Genomic DNA, 18,741 nt, shown 5'->3' with positions numbered 1-18,741 from the left:
ATCCTCTGATATTCTTATATTTGTGCCTCTGAGCGTGGAGGCTTTAGATAGCATGTCGTTCTTAGTTTTATAAGAAGCGAAATTTACAATTATCGGACGAACTTTGTCGTGAGCGTTTCTGCCGATACGATGCGCTCTTTGAATATCCTTAGATTACAGCGTTAGTTTCAAAGTGTCTCTGCAAATATTAGTTATTATCAGAAAGATGGCGCATAGGGCGCATGGCGGCTCTCATCTCTCACGCGTACTTTGGCCCATGGAGAGGAGGGGAGTGGGCGATTTCTTGTGCACCCTTATCTTCCGGTGGGGAGGATCATACGTCGTAGCTGGCGTTGGGCTCGCACGGTAACTATTCTGTTGTAGTTAGAGAGCACACAAAGGCCACTGCGATCATTGTACAGCCTTTGCTTGCGAAAAGGGTGTGCTTTTGCGACACAGCGAAGTAACAACACTGTAAAAAAATACTCCGAGGTCGGAGCAAAACGCTTCTCCGCTAGCGTCGCTTTGTTCATAGCAATTTTTGCTCCTGACATCCAGAGCAATGTTTTCGCTCCAGCTTGCCGGAGGAATTTTGTGGCACACCCGGAGTACTCTTAAAGAATATTTCACTCCAGCCGACGGGAGAAATCGCGTGGTATCACCGGAGTACATTTTAATGGCATTTTTCTCCGGCTGGCCGGACGGATTCCGCGTCGTTTCCGGAGCATTTTTCGCGGGTTGTTCACTCTGGCTATCCGGAGTTTTTGTGTGGTACCTCCGGAGTATTTTACGAATGTACTTACTTCGTCCGGACAGAACTTCAGTAAGGTAGGCCACTACTTTTTAAAAGTGTTTGCTCCGCTCTTCATTTACTTTATGCTGATCGTTTCACGCATTGGTTAGATGAAGGAAGTCCCTATAATCATGCAAGCACTGTAGAGGTACTGTGCATTCGTTTGCGCAGAGCGGGTGAAATTCAAAGAAACACTTGAGTTTTTTACTCTTTGATTTATTTAAAATTAGATGCCGATTCTGGATGACTACACAGCATTTAGGAAAACGAGACATGCATAAACAAACATGCAAAAAGCCACCAAAATCACAACACAATAAGACAGATCAGATGAAATCAACAGCGCTCAAGTTTGAAGTGCAGCGCTTCAAAATGAACCGAATAATGCTGCAAAACTATGCACGACAAACGAAGAAAGCGCGCCCACCGAGAACAACTCTTCACCATCCCCGAAAGACCATTCATCCAGATGCAAGGGTGGAGCTGATTGCTTCCCACACACACACAAACACACACACACACACGCACGCGCGCGCACAGTGAGAGAGAGAGGGGGGGGGAAGGATGGGCGTTCAATATCAAGAAGCATATCCGATGTAATTCAGTGTGAAACAGCCGCAAAATAATAAAAACACAGCTCCTTGACGCGAACAAAGTTCAAAACTGGGCAAAGTTTTCCATATATCTCTAAATCGATAGCTCTACCTTTGCTGAAACATTCAGAAGCATTTTTCGGCCAAAGCAATATTATTTCAGTACCTTTGTAGACGGCATCACCAATGCACCTCCCGATAATTTCTCAATTTTATCTAATAAGAATTCTGATTATTACAGTCGCATTTTAGAGCGTGATCATCGTCATACTTCCAGCAAAGTGTGTGCCCTTACAGTTTGCATGGTTGTGGCCTGTCTTTAAGGAAAACCTAGCTATATCTCCTTTGAAATAAAATTTTCGAGATAAGTTGGCACTGTTTCACTTTTCAATTTGCACGGCCCACTCTGTTTCGGTACTTGTTGTGAACATTCTTCAAAGTAGTTATTGTGTGAGCATGACGAACAGCTTAAAGCACAAAATAAGGAAAGGTTCACTACAATGTAGAAAAATAAATAAGCAATAAAAGGCACAAACATTACGCCACCTAAGCGAACTGCATTTTCACAGAATTAAGGGAACGCTGACCAGTTTACTCAACTGAAATGACCGTGGACACGTTTGGAGGCCACAGGAGGTGGTACACCTGCAAGCGTCACGACGAGCGTCCCAGGCTTGAAGAAATGTTATTTTCCCCTCTTCTGTTCACAAGCGAGTGTCGTTGCATTTCCCAGGTCAAAACTACGTCTCAGCACTGTTTTCACTCCCATCTTTTGCCAAAAAAAAAAACTGCAGCCACAACCACGGCAGCATGACAGAAAAGAGAAAAAAAAATCCAGCAGCAGGGATAGTAATCTCTCCCATTACCAACACAGAAAATACGGCTGGTTCCATATGGGTGAACTTTACTACCCCCGCCTTTCACCGAAACTTCTAGCGCTGCACGAGTCGTTCTGCCAAGCAACTCCTTTTTTTCTTTTTTTTGCATTCCTCGTCTTTATTATCGTAAGTTTGTTTCGCCCCTCTCTTTCTTTTGTTGGAAGCACCGCATACCACGAACAGCCTAGTATACTTGTAGATTCGTATCTCAGATAAAATTTATCCAAACAAAATAACTTTTTCACAAATATGAGTGCGTGTATGAGCTCTAAAAGTCTGTACCATTTACAATGCCCTACCCCAATTCACTACATTTATAAAGAATTATTACTGATTTTAGTTATTGAAGTTTTAATAGTTGAGCTTACATATTCTATCAAAATAACTTTTCCGCAGTGGTAGACCTCGGCCTGTCATTTATTTATATTGAAAGCGGGCAAATGTTACCATTTATGTGTACCTAAAAGACCAAGAACATGTTTTAACCAGTTAGCTTTACCTATAACAATTATTATCGTTTCATAGAATTATCCTGAAACTATGATATTTTCTATTGTGGCATATCTAATCAGCGCTCCAAATATTACAGCGAGGGTATCATGACGTTAATGCTGCGAAAAGCATGACGAGTGCAAGAAAGTGAACAAGCACAAGCGCTTATGGTGTTCAGGATTTTTTTTTGCGCTACATTTACGCCATAATGAATAAGTACCAACTCGCTGACCTCTCTGTTTTGCTTTACGGAAGTTATATTGAGAAAAAAACACGTAGTCCAAACAACGCATTATCGAAATTCCGCTTATTTTTCACTGACGTCTTGTGAAGTTAGCCAAATATTGATCACATGTTCGGTTTATCAACCCAACAATATTCAATATTTGCACTACCTGACAAGAATAACACAGGTAATTCAAGTAATTCAAGGAAAGCTCACTCACCATTTTTTCGCCACACCAGCAACCGCCTGGTCCCTCAACACTCACAAGATCACAATGTGTCGTTCACTGCCAGGAACCATCACATGATTACCCTTCGCACAACTCCCTTCTGTCGTTAATAACCATCGTTGCTGCTTGTCGCTTGGGATATCCAGAAGGGGCGCAGAACTATTTCCTTTTCTCCAACGCTGCTGAACGCTTCGCACAATATTCACTGCACCGGCTTGGTCTCGCCATGTTGGTTCGTGGGGAACGGCCTCCCGGCAGTGAGGCTGCCTACACCACTCCTCGAACAGCCAATGAATGCCAGTGAGCGATGACTCGGAGCAATTGGAGAGCATCCACTGAGGCAAAAGCGATGCGCGGGAGCATTGCCGGAGGAACCAAGAGAGAATAATTAGATAATTTGCACCGTTTTCCTCCGGTTTCCTTCGTCCACTGATCATCAGAGGAAAATCGTGGAAAACGAATGTATTTGCTCCTGTACAATTCGGTTTGAGTGAGCTCACCGGAGCAGAGCGAATGCATGCTTTCCCGATTCCTCCCAGCTTGGTATATTTTGTTTACACTGAACTGGCGCTTATTCGCGTTCATCTGTACCTGTGAGTACGTTTCGTGCGTCATTTGTGTGTGATAAACGCGGGGCACGTTTAGATCTGCTTGCCATTCTGCGTGTGACCTTCCAATTCGTTGATATCGCATTCATTGATACACCCTTGCGGCAAAGATGCGACTTTTTGGGTTCGTTCATCACTAATGAAGTGTAATGCGGCACAAAGTTCTATAAACTGTGCTCTCGTCGATGTCGAAAGATGGGAGGTCTTGAATTTGATTGTTGCAGATTTTATTGGTATCACAACAGATGCAGCTGAGCTGGTCTGTAAATCGGAGCCTTCGGCGTATATGTGCATACAGCCTTGGTACATCTCACATAACAGAAGTGAAGCAAGCCGCTTAAGAGCAGGTGGCGACGTATAAGCTTTTTTTCCGAACGCCAGGTATTGTTGGCCCAATGTTAGCCTGAGTCAGGCGCCACGGAGGAGGCGAAGGTCTCGCGGCAAGTAGGAAGCATGTTGATAAAGACTCACGATAATTAGTTATCGTTTGGCAAAATTATGAACGTAGTTTGTCTGCTGGTGAAGAGGCTGGCTGGTGGCGCGGTGTTCGAGCATCTACACCCAACAAATGGGATTGGAGTGGCGCACAACACCAACTATCAGTTTAAGACACTTACTCAAATTAGTTTAGGTGACAAGAATGTAACAGGAGAAGATCTAGGTAATGAATTCAACCGACATTTCGGGACTGTGGGACAGTTCGATCGCCCTGTTTATTCCAGTATTACCAATCAGTTCATCAATTTTAATATGGCGAACACTCTATTCCTCCATCCAACCTCTCCTTCAGAGATCTTCAGCGTCATTCCTGAGCTTAAAAATAACTGCTCTGAAGGTTCTGATAATATTAAGTATTTACCACTTAAAGAAGTCACCAATCTGATTTCTGGTGTATTTTGTGACATATAATTTCATATCGTCTACTAGAATATTTCCTGACAAAATGAAGATAGCTAAAATTACCGTTTTACATGAGGAGGGCTCCATTAATAATATTGCCACGCTGTCTTGGTGGCAGAAGACGAGAGCGAAGAAGTGAATGGTAGCTGTGGCTGAGTAAACAGCCCTTCACTTCGAGTTCCTGCCTATCGTTTCCTCTCGCGACAGACTGGTTGACGTGCTGGGTACTGTACTGCAATGTCTTATGCGTGCTGGTCCTGAAACCAGAAGCGACCACCGTCAGTGCACCAGGGTCTGCTGATATCTACGGAAGCAGCCGCCGCCTTCAAGGACTACCACCACAGTACGGCCCTTTGGCAAGTTCTGTGAGGACAATGTTTGCCACATATGCAACCCAAACCAAGCATGACCAACTCGCTAGCGTACCCTGTGTCATCAACTCGCCTCGCACACCCAACCCATTCCATGGTGATGCCGTTGAGGATGTCGAAGACTGGCTTGACCATTTCGACCGGGTCGCTGCCATCAACGACTGGGACAATCGCCATAAGTTGAAGAACGTGTACATCTCCCTCTTAGACGCGGCAAGAGTGTGGTATGAGAACCACGAAACTTCATTCACAAGTTGGCAGGAATACTATCGGCAGCTTCGCGGGGCGTTCAGTAACCCCGAACGGAAAGAGAGAGCGGAGCAAGCACTTTCTTCGCGATTTCAATTGCGGAACGAGAGCGTCGCCATGTTTGTCGAAGAAATGCCGTGATTGTTTTGACGGGCTGACCCCCACATGCCAGAAGACAAGAAAGTGCGCCTGCTAATGCGAGGCGTAAAGCAGCAACTTTTCGGGGGCCTTGTGCGCAACCCTCCTACGACTGTGTCCGAGTTCATACGCGAGGCCACAATTATGGAGCGCACGCTTCGGCAGCGGGTGTCGCAGTATGAGTGTCAGACAGCCATGTCCGCTGCGTGCTCGCTTGTACCAGGAGGTGATAACAGAGTGGTCCTCACAGAACTCATACGGCAAGTTGTACGTGAAGAACTTCGGAAATTTCGTGCGGCGTCCCCTCCTAGTAGCGCTGCTCTTACGAACGTCGTTCGTAACAAAATCTGGCAGTTCGTTCACTCCTCACCATCATCGCAAGTCGAACCTCCCACGCTTTTCTACGCGGATGCCCTACGCGCCTCTACGCAGTCGACGGCACATTTTGCTCATGAACCTACTGGGACACCCCGACGCTTTCCAAGTCCAGCCCATCGCCTGCCTTCTCAGGCCGATTTTCGTCCTGGCCCGTGGAAGTCCACCACCTGGCGTGCACCCGACAATCGTCCTTTGTGCTACCATTGTGGTGAAGTTGGACACATGTACCGCGACTGTTACTACCGACGAATAGGCCTACGTGGATTCCACCCAGATGCACGTTGTCCACGCTATGTTGAACACTCACAAGAAATGGCGGATTACTTGGAAGGTAGTCATCACGCTCCTGTCCCGCCGCGACGACAGTCACGGTCACCTTCACCCCATCCGTCCACATCAACGCACCACGCCCGACCCGCCTTTGGATCCCCTGGTGTCAGTGGCGCAAGCCCACGCCGGGGAAACTGAAAATGGTGACCTCCGGAGGTGAGGGCTCTGTCACGCGAACCGACAAATACCCTCCGCCGCTGCCTTACGACGTGCGGGTAAAGCCTGTTTGTGAAACCGCCAACAGAACTTCCGCTGTCATTACCGTTTCCGTCGACTGTTATCCGGTCACTGCGCTTGTGGACATGGGAGCTGATTACTCGGTGATGAGTGCTTCATTGGCCACCCGTCTACACAAGGTGCTGACAACGTGGGACGGCCCTCAACTAATCACCGCTGGCGGACACCTCGTATCCCCTATAGAAAGGTGCACCGCCAGGCTTGAGATTTGTGCGTCGGCTTTTGTAGCATTATTCCTTGTACTGCCCAATTGTTCTCGGCTGGTCATTTTCGGCATGGATTTTCTGCAAGAGTATGGAGCGATAATTAATCTGCGTGATTTGTTCGTCAGTTTTGTTAACTGTGTTTCTCCAGACTCCGACATCGAGAACGAACATCGTGGCGTGGCCTTACACGTAGTCGATGATTGCGTCACGTTGCCACCTCGCAGTAGTATCTTCGTGCTTGTTGAGTGTCCACGGGAGCAGTCGATTACGGGCATCACCGAAAGTAATCTGACGTCATTGCTTGATCGGGACGTGGCCATTGCTCGAAGTCTCGTTCAACTGCGAAATGGCCAGACTACGGTTTTAGTTACAAACTTCGGTGGCGAACACAGGCATTTTGCGAAGCGCACAACCATAGCTTACTTGGAGGCATTGGATGCTTTGGACGCCTTCCCTTTGATTACGATGATCTCGACTGAGAACAGCTGCGATACTGACGTGACTAGTCGCCTTAACGTCAATCGCCAGCAGGAAGAACCTAAGAGAGCAAGGCTCCTCAGTCTCCTCTCATCCTTTAGTGACTGTTTTGCACTACTTCGAAAGTCCGGCAGACTCCTCTAATGAAGCACAGGATTATCACTGAGCCTAACGTGCGACCCGTGCGCCAACATGCTTACCGCGTGTCGCAGAAGGAGCAAGATGCTATCAGTCATCAAGTGAAACAAATGCTCAGCGACGACGCAATTCAACCATCGACTAGTCCTTGGGCATCACCAGTTGTTCTGGTTAAAAAGAAAGATGGTTCATTACGATTCTGCGTCGACTACCACAAACTGAACAAGATAACGAAAAAAGATGTATATCCTCTTCCTCGTATTGATGACTCCTTGGATCGCCTGCGACACGCCCGTTACTTCTCTTCCATGGATCTCCGTAGCGGATATTGGCAGATTAAAGTAGATGAACGTGACCGATAAAAAAACAGCGTTTATTACACCGGACGGTCTCTATGAATTTAAAGTTCTTCCTTTTGACCTGTGCTCCGCTCCAGCCACGTTCCAACGAATGATGGACACAGTTTGATGTGGCTTGAAGTGGTACTCTTGTTTAGTGCATTTAGACGACGTAGTCGTTTTTTCTACGACTTTTGACAGCACATTGAACGGCTTGAGGCGGTTCTTCTAGCTATTCGCACTGCCGGCCTCTCTCTGAAACCGGAAAAGTGTTATTTTGGATATGAGGAACTGAAATTCTTTGGCCACATCGTCAGCAGCAGTAGTGTTCGCCCCGATCCTGACAAGGCTATGGCAGTTGCTTTGTTCCCGATACCGAAAACAAAGCACGATGTACGCCGCTTTCTGGGACTTTGTGCTTATTACCGCCGCTTTGTGCCGAACTTTTCGAAAATCACCGACCCTCTACAACAACTCGTCAAGGATGACGTCGCCTTCGTCTGGGGCCCCAAACAATCCGGCGCTTTCCGCGACCTTCAACAACGCCTACAAACGCCACCGATCCTAGGTCACTTCGACACCGAAGCAGACACAGAAGTCCGCACTGACGCGAGCAACCTTGGCCTCGGAGCTATTCTCGTGCAATATCAAGATGGCGTGGAACGCGTCATCGCCTACGCTAGCCGCACGTTGTCATCTGCGGAGAAGAACTACTAGACGACTGAAAAAGAATGTCTGGCGGTTGTATGGGCCATAACGAAATTCAGGCCCTACTTGTACGAACGCCCGCCCCTTCCAAATCGTCAGTGACTACCACTCTCTCTGCTGGCTAGCGAAACTGAAAGACCCTTCGGGCTGTCTCGCAAGATGGAGCCTTCGGTTACAAGAATTCGATATAACGATGGTTTACAAGTCTGGTCAGAAACACACCGACGCTGACTGTCTTTCCCGCGCACCCGTCGAGGTCACTGAAGAAGAAAATGATGAAGACTTCAGCTGCCTTGCTATTCTCGCATCATTAAACGTGGCTGAGCAGCAACGCGAAGACTTGAAATTACAACCACTGATAAAATACCTTGAGGGACGTCGCCCACAACCGCCACGTCAGTTCGTGCGTGATTCGTCGTCTTTCTGTCTACGCCAAGGCATCCTCTACAAGTGCAACTTTCATTCAACGAAAACTGTTTACCTCCTCGTCGTTCCTGCTGCTCTCCGCGATGATATCTTGCGTGCTTGTCACGACGAGCCATCGTCAGGGCATCTTGGCTTCACGCGTACTTTGGCGCGGATAAAAAACAAATACTACGGGCGGAAACTTACGAAAACCGTCCGGCAGTATGTCAAGACATGCAGAGCCTGTCAGCGCCGCAAAACTCCAACGACGAAACCAGCCGGTCTGCTTCAGCCTTTGCGACCCCCTCACGCACCTTTTGAAAAGGTCGGGATGGATTTACTCGGCCCATTTCCGAAGTATACGGCTGGTAACCGCTGGATTGTGGTTGCCACCGACTCCTTGACCAGATACTGCGAAACACAAGCCGCCCAGCGAGCAACTGCATCCGAGGTGGCTGACTTTTTCATCAAGAACATCGTCCTCCGCCACGATGCTCCCGCTGTCGTCATCACAGATCGTGGTACTGCTTTTACGGCACAGTTGCTCCGACAGATCCTTTTGCTGAGCGGCACGACGCACCGAACAGCAACTGCGTGCGTACCACCCACAGACTAACGGGTTAACCGAACGCCTTAACGAAACGATTGCAGATATGCTTGCGATGTATGTCGCCAAGGATCAGAAATTGGGATGAAATCCTCCCGTATATAACATTCGCCTACAATACGGCTTTGCTGGAAACGACCGGCTTTGCTCCTTTTCGTCTGGTTTACGGCCGCGACGTCACCACAATGCTTGACACCATGCTGCAACCAAGTCTGCCGGACACGATTACCCCGGACACAGATGTATTTGTTCAGCGTGCCGAAGACGCCCGGCAACTGGCGCGCTTTCGCATTTTATCGTGGCAAAATCAAGATGCTCGCCGATACAACACCCACCACAGAGCAGTAATATACAAACCCGGTGACCCAGTCTGGGTTTGGACTCCTATACGTCAACGGGGACGCTCAAAAAAATTGTTATGTCGGTACTTCGGACCCTACCGAGTTCTTCATCGCCTCGGCGAAGTGAACTACGAAGTTGTCCCAGCAGACACGTCACACCGTTCTCGCAGACCACGCTCCTCGTATGTGGTTCACGTCTCCAGGATGAAGCCGTACTATTCGCGTTGACTGCAATCAAGAACTTTGTGATGTGGCAATAAATAGCCTTCAAGACAATTGTGCATTACTTTCTTGCTTCTTTATTTTTCATCTCGTCCTTTTTCTTTTCAAAGGACGCAGACATTTCTGACTACCATTCGTTGTTTTTCGGAGCCGTGGCATTCATGCGATGCTTCTTCTTTTTTTTCTTTGGGGAGAGGGCAATGCCACGCTGTGTTGGTGGCAGAAGACGAAAGCGAAGAAGTGAATGGTAGCTGTGGCTGAGTAAACAGCCCTCCACTTCGAGTTCCTGCCTGTCGTTTCCTCTCGCGACAATATCAACTATTATGGACCAATATTGATCTTTCCATGTTTTTCGCAGATTGTACGAGAAGTTATTAACAATCTACTAATAAACTACTTGATAACATAACTTGCTATCTGAACATCAATATGGTTTCCACAAAGGCAAATCTGCAGAGAGTGCTTTACTCAATATTAGAGAAAAGATATTAGCTAGTATAGAACACCAATTGTGCACTGACGGTATTTTTTAGACCGTAAGAAAATGTTTGATTTGATTAGGCATGAAATGATCTTCGCTAAGTTACCAGGTTATAGAATCAGAAGCATAACATTAAATCTGATACAAGACGCTATATTTGTGACCGAAGCCAGTTTGTTTTAATCGATAATATCAAGTCCGACAAGCAAACAATTATGAATGGCGTGCCACAAGGTTAAATACTAGGGTGTATCTTGTTCCTTATATACAATAATGATGTTGTTTTTATTCCTCACACCCCTGAAATATTTCTGTATGAAGATGTAGGATTATTTTCTTCTTCTAGTCTACTTAGCCTTGTGAACTCGGCGAACATATGGCTACAATGTTTAACAGACTGGTTAAGTGCTAATCAGGTAAAATTAAATGTCAGCAAAACTAAATTCTTTATATTCCATACCACTAATATACCAGTTTCCTTTATTCCCTTCGCTCTTATTTAGGACGCAGGCACTCAAACGAGTCTCTCAATATAAATTTGTTGGTGTGCGATTACACCAAAACGTATGATGTACACCCTTGAACTTATTGCAAGCAACATAGTCAAATCAGTAAGTGTCCTAAACAGATACCGGGCCTTGTTACCCAAATCGTTAAAACGCCAATTATTCTTTTCTTTATTTCATTCCCGCTTGCACTATTACTTTCTCATTTGGGGAGTTACGTCGCGGTATAATGTAAATAGCTTGAATCTCATACAAAAAAAGAGCTCTGCTTTTCAATAGTAACTTATCCTACCACCAACACGTAGCTTCACATTTTTCATCAAAGAACATTCTTTGCATTCGTGAGACATATAACGAACGTCTCTCTGAGCTGATATTATTAGAATAGAGAAATGACTCTGAGTGATTTCTCGCTACCTACACTAACAACGCTTGAAAATACAATTTCAGACATTCCACTTTTTTGAAACCAAAAACTATAACTGCCTATGGTCAGCAACTTCGCAAATCTCTAATCTACTAAACAGTCATCCCCAAGTACTAAATCTGATAATGTATGCTTCTTCCATATCATTTTTCAGAAAGAAGTTGAATATGTACTTCTTAGAGCACTTATAGTATGACTGCGCTTAATTATGCCATTTTGTTATATTTCTATGAATGAAGTGTTATATATACACCCCCTTTTCTGACTATTCATGTACAAAAGCCCGTGTTTATGCGAGAGTCTCATATGAAGCACTGGTGTACACACCCCTATTGCTCTCTTCATTTCTTTTGTTTATTTGCTTTGCTATGATACGAGTATGTAATGTCAACCATTTTTTCGAAGCCTTGTTGTAACATTTATTTTGCAAAAGCTTTCTCCTAGTTCTTCGCAATTTGATTGTGTTCTTATGTTTCTACTTTTTGCCAATGCAGTTGCTCTGTGTGAAGAATGTACGTTGTGGTGCTAGAGGCCTAGTCAGGGGACTAATATGTCGCATATCTTCTCCTGCACCGCGGCAGTCATATATTGTCAAACGAATAAATGAAGATATCACAGCTCGTTCTAATCAAGCATCTCATACTTGAATTGGAGGCCCTTACTAACCTTCTTGAAAATGTCAAGCACGTCATTTATAGTTGTAGACGTTTCAATTACATCTAATATTACCCGATAGTCATCGACATGCCTAAATATTTTTACACCGCACCGAACAAGTTCCTCTTCAATATCTTCTTCAATGCAAACTAAAAATATATTGCTGATAACCGAGGCAATCCGCGACCCGATACAAATACCTATTTTTTCTAGTACAGCTTACCCTTAGAACCTATAACAGTTTGTCTTAAAGAACGTCTTAATAGTTTGAGGAAAGGTTCAACAACAACAAAAAACAGTGCTTATCGACAGTCACATATGATTGTACAAATGAAAGCATCCTTGCAGACATCTTACTGATTTCCTCTGGGGTATAGAATAGTACAAACCTTCGGCATCAACATCAAACACACTGCATCTTCCAGCTTGCAGTCTGCTAAGTAATGCGTGACATCTTAAGGATTTTACAACATGAACGGGTCCCGAACATTTAGGTAGTTTAAGTATTCGTGAAAAAATTGAGACAGGCACAACTACCATGAACCTTTTTCGGAAACTATGGTTCTGACCGAAAAACTGTCTCTGTGTGTTTTTCCTGCAAAAAAGACGTTCAAGTTGAAAACATTTTCTTTTTTTCATACCAGAGGCTACTTTTTGAATACTATCCATCTGCATAAAGTCGCCCAACTGTCGGTGCTACGTAACGAGACAGCGGTCATTGCGACGTCGACCACTTAAATAGCTAGCAAATTGCCACTTGAATTCGACTGACCACAATGCCACCTATTTGCGCACAATGTTAGCAGCCCAGTGCCAAACGTGCCGCTGCCACGTAGAAACCTGGGCTCACTGTAACTACTGATTTTATTGCCTTGGGGGTGCGCTGCTGACTGTCCAAAACAATAGCCGATGCAGTGTTTATAACCGCACTGTTGGCGCAAATAGAGGGCTGTAATATCTGTATTGTCAGCCTCGCGTGCCGATCGTCTACTATATACCGATCCTTACAAGAAAATATTTGGCTGGTTTCAATATACCGTCACTAGTATTTCGCCGAATGTCACAATGACTGTTAATTTATAGGATGCTCTTGAAGTTCCTATTAGGTGTCTGTGTAGTTCATTGGTGTTTTTGGCTCCTTTCGTTATATGCGAAGTAGGAAAAGAAATCCCGACTTTGTTTGCAGACATTATTTATTCGACATAATACTCCTTTCTTGTTATAACTCTGCTTTAGTCTCAAGGGTACTATTTTCTGTGCAAAGAAGTCAGAAAAACAATCTGCGTTGAGAAAAAGAATAATGCTAAACTCCTTTCACATTTCAGCTCACTTTACTGCTGTACATGGCCCGCTGTGGAGCATACTGGATGTGGCGGCGCAAGATCGACCCAGACAACGCACTCATTCCACTCTTGACGGGATTCGGAGACCTGTGTGGCACAGGTTTCCTGCTGCTCGCATTCCTTTTTCTCGAAAGCATCGAAGATGACAGCGTTGCCGGATTTGGGGGCCTAGCCACTAATCTCACGATCGCCAGCTGAACTGCACTGGACCTCCACTCACGGGACTCACGCTGGCAGGCCCGTGTGCATTCTCGCGAGGCGTGCTTGAATACATGCCACCGAAAACCAAGACGAGGGTGACCTGTGCCTAGCATGGAAACGGCCTACGTTTCGACAACCATTGTGCATGGTCGTGCAACCACCACGATGACTCCAAAGGCGGAAACTGAACAACTGTTCACTGTATTTAGTAATGTATAGATCTAAGTGCACCGATGCAAACTCATTTACTGTTCCGAACCAAATCTCTCCTCTTCATTTGCATTTCCAAAACAAAGCTTGCGACTTTTGAACTCAACTATCTCCGACGACTGTGCAGCAGGATGTTACTCATTCGGCAAATCAATGCCGCAACTAAGAAAAGTTGAGTGGGTTCTAATACCCCCCGAATTTATTTCATACATTAACTAGTTGGTTGATACTAAAGTATACTTACACGTCTTCGTATCGACCACCATGTAGTTTACAAAGTTAGCTGTTCTACGCATAAACACCCCTCGAAACAATTCCAAAGTACGGCCCTGCGGCAGCTAGAAATGATCGCACAGTCAACAATCACTCGACAGACATGGCATTCCTTATACCGCCTCCAAGATCGGACTTCTCTGCCGTAACTTTGATTGCAGTCTTATATGTGCCGGGCTGCAGAGGGGAGACGCGACGCTCGCGAATAAATCTGCACTCGTAAACTGTCACTCATGCATTGAGAATGTGATTCGATTCGGGTACTTGTATATAGACGGTGCTTCCGATTTTGGGTCATGCAAGAAACGACCGATTTTCATAAAGCGCGAAACGACACATGGACACTAGAAAGTACATACGGGCATTACACAGCGCTACTCACAACACGTTTCAAAGCTAAACAGCAATTATCCTTTTCTAAGTGATTCGACAGCATTGTAATCCTCACCCGCAAAAGAAGTATGACGCGAAAGAAAGCTTGAGAACACGACAATTCATTCAGAACTCTGGTGAGCGTATATAGCGTGTCTGCCATAGAAATAATGCGAGTACATTTTATAGACTATGTCTCTTCACGTCTAACCCAGACACACACATTTTATTCACAGTTATTACCAAACTATTCTTCTCCCGAACAAGGCACATGCCATATTTGGGCACATCGCGTCTCCTCTCTGGTGTGGATCTATTGATTTCCTATTAGAAAGATTTTTTTAGCAAACAAAACAGAGAAAACAAAACTGGGCAAAATCTGGCGGTAACAAAAAGTACATTTAAGTTACATTTTGGAAGCGTCAGATTAACATTGGTCAATATCGAACTGAAAAGTCGGCTCAATTTTTCATTTTTCAATAAAAGAAGATAGAGTCATATTCAGGACCTGTGTGAATGAAAAATGACGCAGTTTTACTTTTAGCCAATGGGTGTGCTCGGTGAGCACCTTGGGGAGAAAGCAACCTACACAGCCGCTACCAGTCCGTTTAACGTCTGACCATTTACACGTGTATCATGCTTTTGTACCAAGGGCTTACATTTAGTACAAACAGCCACGCAGATGAGAAGCTTGAAGACAGTTCCGAGAATAGGCTACACTAATGTGCACCACGTAAACCCAGCAATTAGCGTATACTGTTCCCCAGCTGTCACCCTAGAAAACCCTTTATTATGCCACTGTGACTATAAACCTAAAAGAAGAGTGTAGTAGATGCGATGGAGCGAAAGTAGTACGGATGGTGAGAAGCAGAAAACATAGGCGCTGACAAACGACTGAGTGCGAATTTATTGCACTCAGTTGCATGTGACGATGCTACGATGTTAGTTGTTATTTATTTGTATACTTTTTGTTGCAATAAATTCTTCTGCTTGCCCATGAGCGCGTTTGCTGTCTGTTTCTTACCCTCCGTCCCGCTTTCACGTTATTTTCACCGCAGCGAATGAAGAGTGTCAGGAAGCAAGAAAAACATTCACAGATGATCACAATACTTCCGTGTGCGATATTTCGAAAAAGCGGTGGAAGACACTATTACACCGATTCCGACATTTTTTCACACCCCGCTTCCTCTTCTGAAGTACATGTAGCAAGCCGGTTAGTCCTCCTCTGCTTAACCTCCCTGTCTGTCTTTCATCTTTTTCTATCTCTCTACCGGTTGTGACGTTACAACTGGTACGCCTCTAGTGCAACGCGTTTTAAGAGGCAGTGGCGTAGGAGCAATAGCGCATGCGCAGTGAATCAGGGTTCCACCTCAGTACTTTGTTTTCACGTATCCTATTGGTGGATGTTTTCACCAAGTGACTTCGTTAGGACGTCATTGGGAAGTGGATGGCACCCACTGTGTATACTCTGCAGTCATTCGGGGTGGCTTGCCAAGTAAAAAAAAATGGCCCCGTATCTGCATCTAATCTGCAAATGTCGTCGAAATGCGATAGTCTTGTGTGTGGATAGAGTTAACAAGACATTTATTTGATGTTTCGTGCAAGAACATTAGTGAATGGTATCCTGGTGGCGCTGCGTAAGAGTGCTTCGAGTGTGCAGCGGAGGCGAACGAGCGCATCAAGTCACAGCCCACGTTAGACATAAGCGCCATCTGGCAGTTGTCTTAGAAAACAAAACACGTGGCTTTGAGGCGGGTGAGCGCGCCCATCTCAGAGGTGATAAGGTGTAGAACGCAAGGCGACGGGTAGGTGCCACCACTGTTTTGTTTGAGCAAAGCGTTGGAAACACTCGCCTTTCCGTGGAGGCGTTGCATGGTCAGCGCAGCGTGATAAGTTCCTGGTCCTTAAAATTACTTATGCATGTCTTTCTAGTAAGAGACGCACATCCAGAATATATACGTGTTGTTATGGTGCCCCAGACATGCGCAATAACTGCTTTTTAATTGACAATTGCACAAGCATGAACACTCAACCTTGAGCAACATAGGTGGGCGCAGCAGATGGGGTCGGCCGTTTCAAGCACCCGATGCTGTCAAGAGTGGACAAACAGACAAACGTACACACAGACAGACAGACAGACAGACAGACAGACAGACAGACAGACAGACAGACAGACAGACCAAAATTTTTGTATCGATGGTCCCCAAGAAAGACTATCGTCTTTAAAAAAAGGAAACGTTGCCAGAGCAGAAGAGTGCTATTCATCTAAAACCATAGGTTGCATATGTAGCCTGTGAAGATAGGTTTGAGAAGGGCTTACACTACGAAGCCACCGGAAAGGGACGCGACATTTTGTACCGCCATCGCTTACAAAGACGCTACGGCCAGGTTCATCGACCCTTCGACACGGCGTAGAGATTGCACTCGAGGCAGGTCGTCCACACCATGATTAACTCAAGATACATCACAGTGTGACAATCGCGGGCTTGCGGGCCAGCGGGGAAACTCTGCAAGACCAATCGAGTCCTGTGGCACCACGGCTACCCCACAAAGGGGAACCACCGAAGCGCGCGAACGAGAAGTTAGCCGTGACGGCAGAGAATGACTTCCTCCGTTGCAGACGTGTGAGCTTTTCCCCACGGCCTCTGAGATAGCGGGTGAGCTGCGGGTTTCTCTCCGGCCAGAGTGTACTAGAAGTGTAGAGTGGCGAACACGCCTCGCCGCTTGATGCCTCCCGCGTTGCCCGTAGTGGCGGCGCTACAGTCGAATAGTACTGAAAGAGCCGTGCGCCACGCGCAAAAACTGCTATCCGCTTCGCCTCCTCCAGCACGTGTTTTTATGCGGATTTTTTCGTTCCTTCCCATCGTTCACGTCTAACACATACTGTAATAACCCCTGAAGTATGGCACGCCCGTCTACTGAATTTGAGCTTCATATAAGCCCTTGTGAGAGATCAAAATATTTAGAAATGGCGAGTTTTAATCTGATATCTTCTGTCCTAACTCTTTCTCTGTTGGTTAGGGGTCTACAATATTCATAATAACTGAGTAGACTTATTGGAAGTTAGCTGTGCTCAGAAAACTGCCCGATATTAAAAAAAGGCACCAGGCCTGCGCGAAACGCGCAGCACAGTCACAGCAAAAGCTAGAAGAGCTGCCTTTCAAAGCCTTTTCTGAACACTATTTGGGATCCTACAGGCACCCTGCTGCGAACATGATACGCCATAAATAATCGTAAATTTTGAGTAATACTCATAAATTTTCCGTAATAGGCCTGCATTCACTATGCTATCATTCGTCATCCTTTGGCGAAGCGTGGTATCCATTACACACTTGTTAGGAATTCTGTGTAATTTTTTATGCAGTGGCTGATGACCATGACGAAATGTCTCTGAAGTGGTTATGCACCACAGTTAATAGGTGATCAAGAACGAGTTATTTATTGGGTTGGAGCGTAATAATAACTCGTTGGAACGAGTTATTTATTGGGTTCTAAGCACTCGCGTGGCTCAGTGGTGGAATATTGCGCTTGCACACAGCGGACTAGGCATTGAATCCCATTAGGTCATTTGTGTGTTTTTTTATTTACTGAGCTTTTTTTTCGTTTGATACTGGTTACAGACACCGGTGCTGGCAGCGGCGGACAACTACGGCGCCGTATGTGACACGTGTTCTGATCTCATGATAGCTTTCGCTGTAAGAGTACCGGGTCAAACGGATGCAGCACCAGGAGGCCATAAGTAGAAAGGGGAGGGGAAGGGAATCTGAACCTTCTACACCACGAAATATTTTACGTATTTTAACAATTCAGTGTACATTAAATTATTTACACCGTTTTCACTGCGACCCCCAATTGCAAAAGTTAGTTGTTATGGTGCACCCTCCTCCCCCTCCCCCGCCTAAGAAAATCCTGCGTAGCCCTGCGCCAAACGTTTAAAGTGTGAAAAGCTGAATATAGCGTGTCTCTGTACAAATGCGCACTGTAAATTTCACCTTTTCTACAATATGAGGTCTCAAACCTAGTTCAAGTATACTTTTTAGTAGTCGGACGAGACATGCACCACGTAAAAATAGCGGCTGTTCTAAGCGTCAGTGCATGGATATTGTTAATGGGGCGTTATACACACACACACACACACATATATATATATATATATACATATATATATATATATATATATATATATATATATATATATATATATATATATATATATATATATATATATATATATATATATATATATATATATATATATATATATATATATATAGCAGGCATGGTGGTAGAGTGGCTGTAGCGTTGCATATAGTCAAGTAGATCATTTAACCATATGGTGTAGTAGCGCGAATTCGACGGGGACGAAAAGGACAAGAAAACACGACACTCGCTACAAGTAGATCCTCCGTGAGTGGTCACAACTTGGTT

General features: G+C 45.3%; 1 protein-coding gene across 4 annotated transcripts in view; it reads left to right on the top strand.

The window, feature by feature from the left end:
• The window catches only part of LOC119174081 (solute carrier family 41 member 1), a 331,108-nt gene extending 315,795 nt beyond the window's left edge, over positions 1 to 15,313 (top strand). For all 4 annotated transcript variants that reach the window (XM_037424875.2, XM_037424876.2, XM_037424874.2 and 1 more), the window contains one exon: positions 13,240 to 15,313. In XM_037424875.2, the coding sequence (XP_037280772.1) occupies positions 13,240 to 13,455 (216 nt within the window). In that variant the 3' untranslated portion in view covers positions 13,456 to 15,313. The remainder of the gene's footprint in view (positions 1 to 13,239) is intronic.
• The last annotated feature ends 3,428 nt before the right edge of the window (positions 15,314 to 18,741 follow it).

This window comes from Rhipicephalus microplus, chromosome 5, assembly GCF_043290135.1.
Source record: "Rhipicephalus microplus isolate Deutch F79 chromosome 5, USDA_Rmic, whole genome shotgun sequence".
NCBI lineage: Eukaryota > Metazoa > Arthropoda > Arachnida > Ixodida > Ixodidae > Rhipicephalus > Rhipicephalus microplus.
Note: the sequence above shows the minus strand (reverse complement) of the source record. Positions and strands in the feature narration are given on the sequence as shown.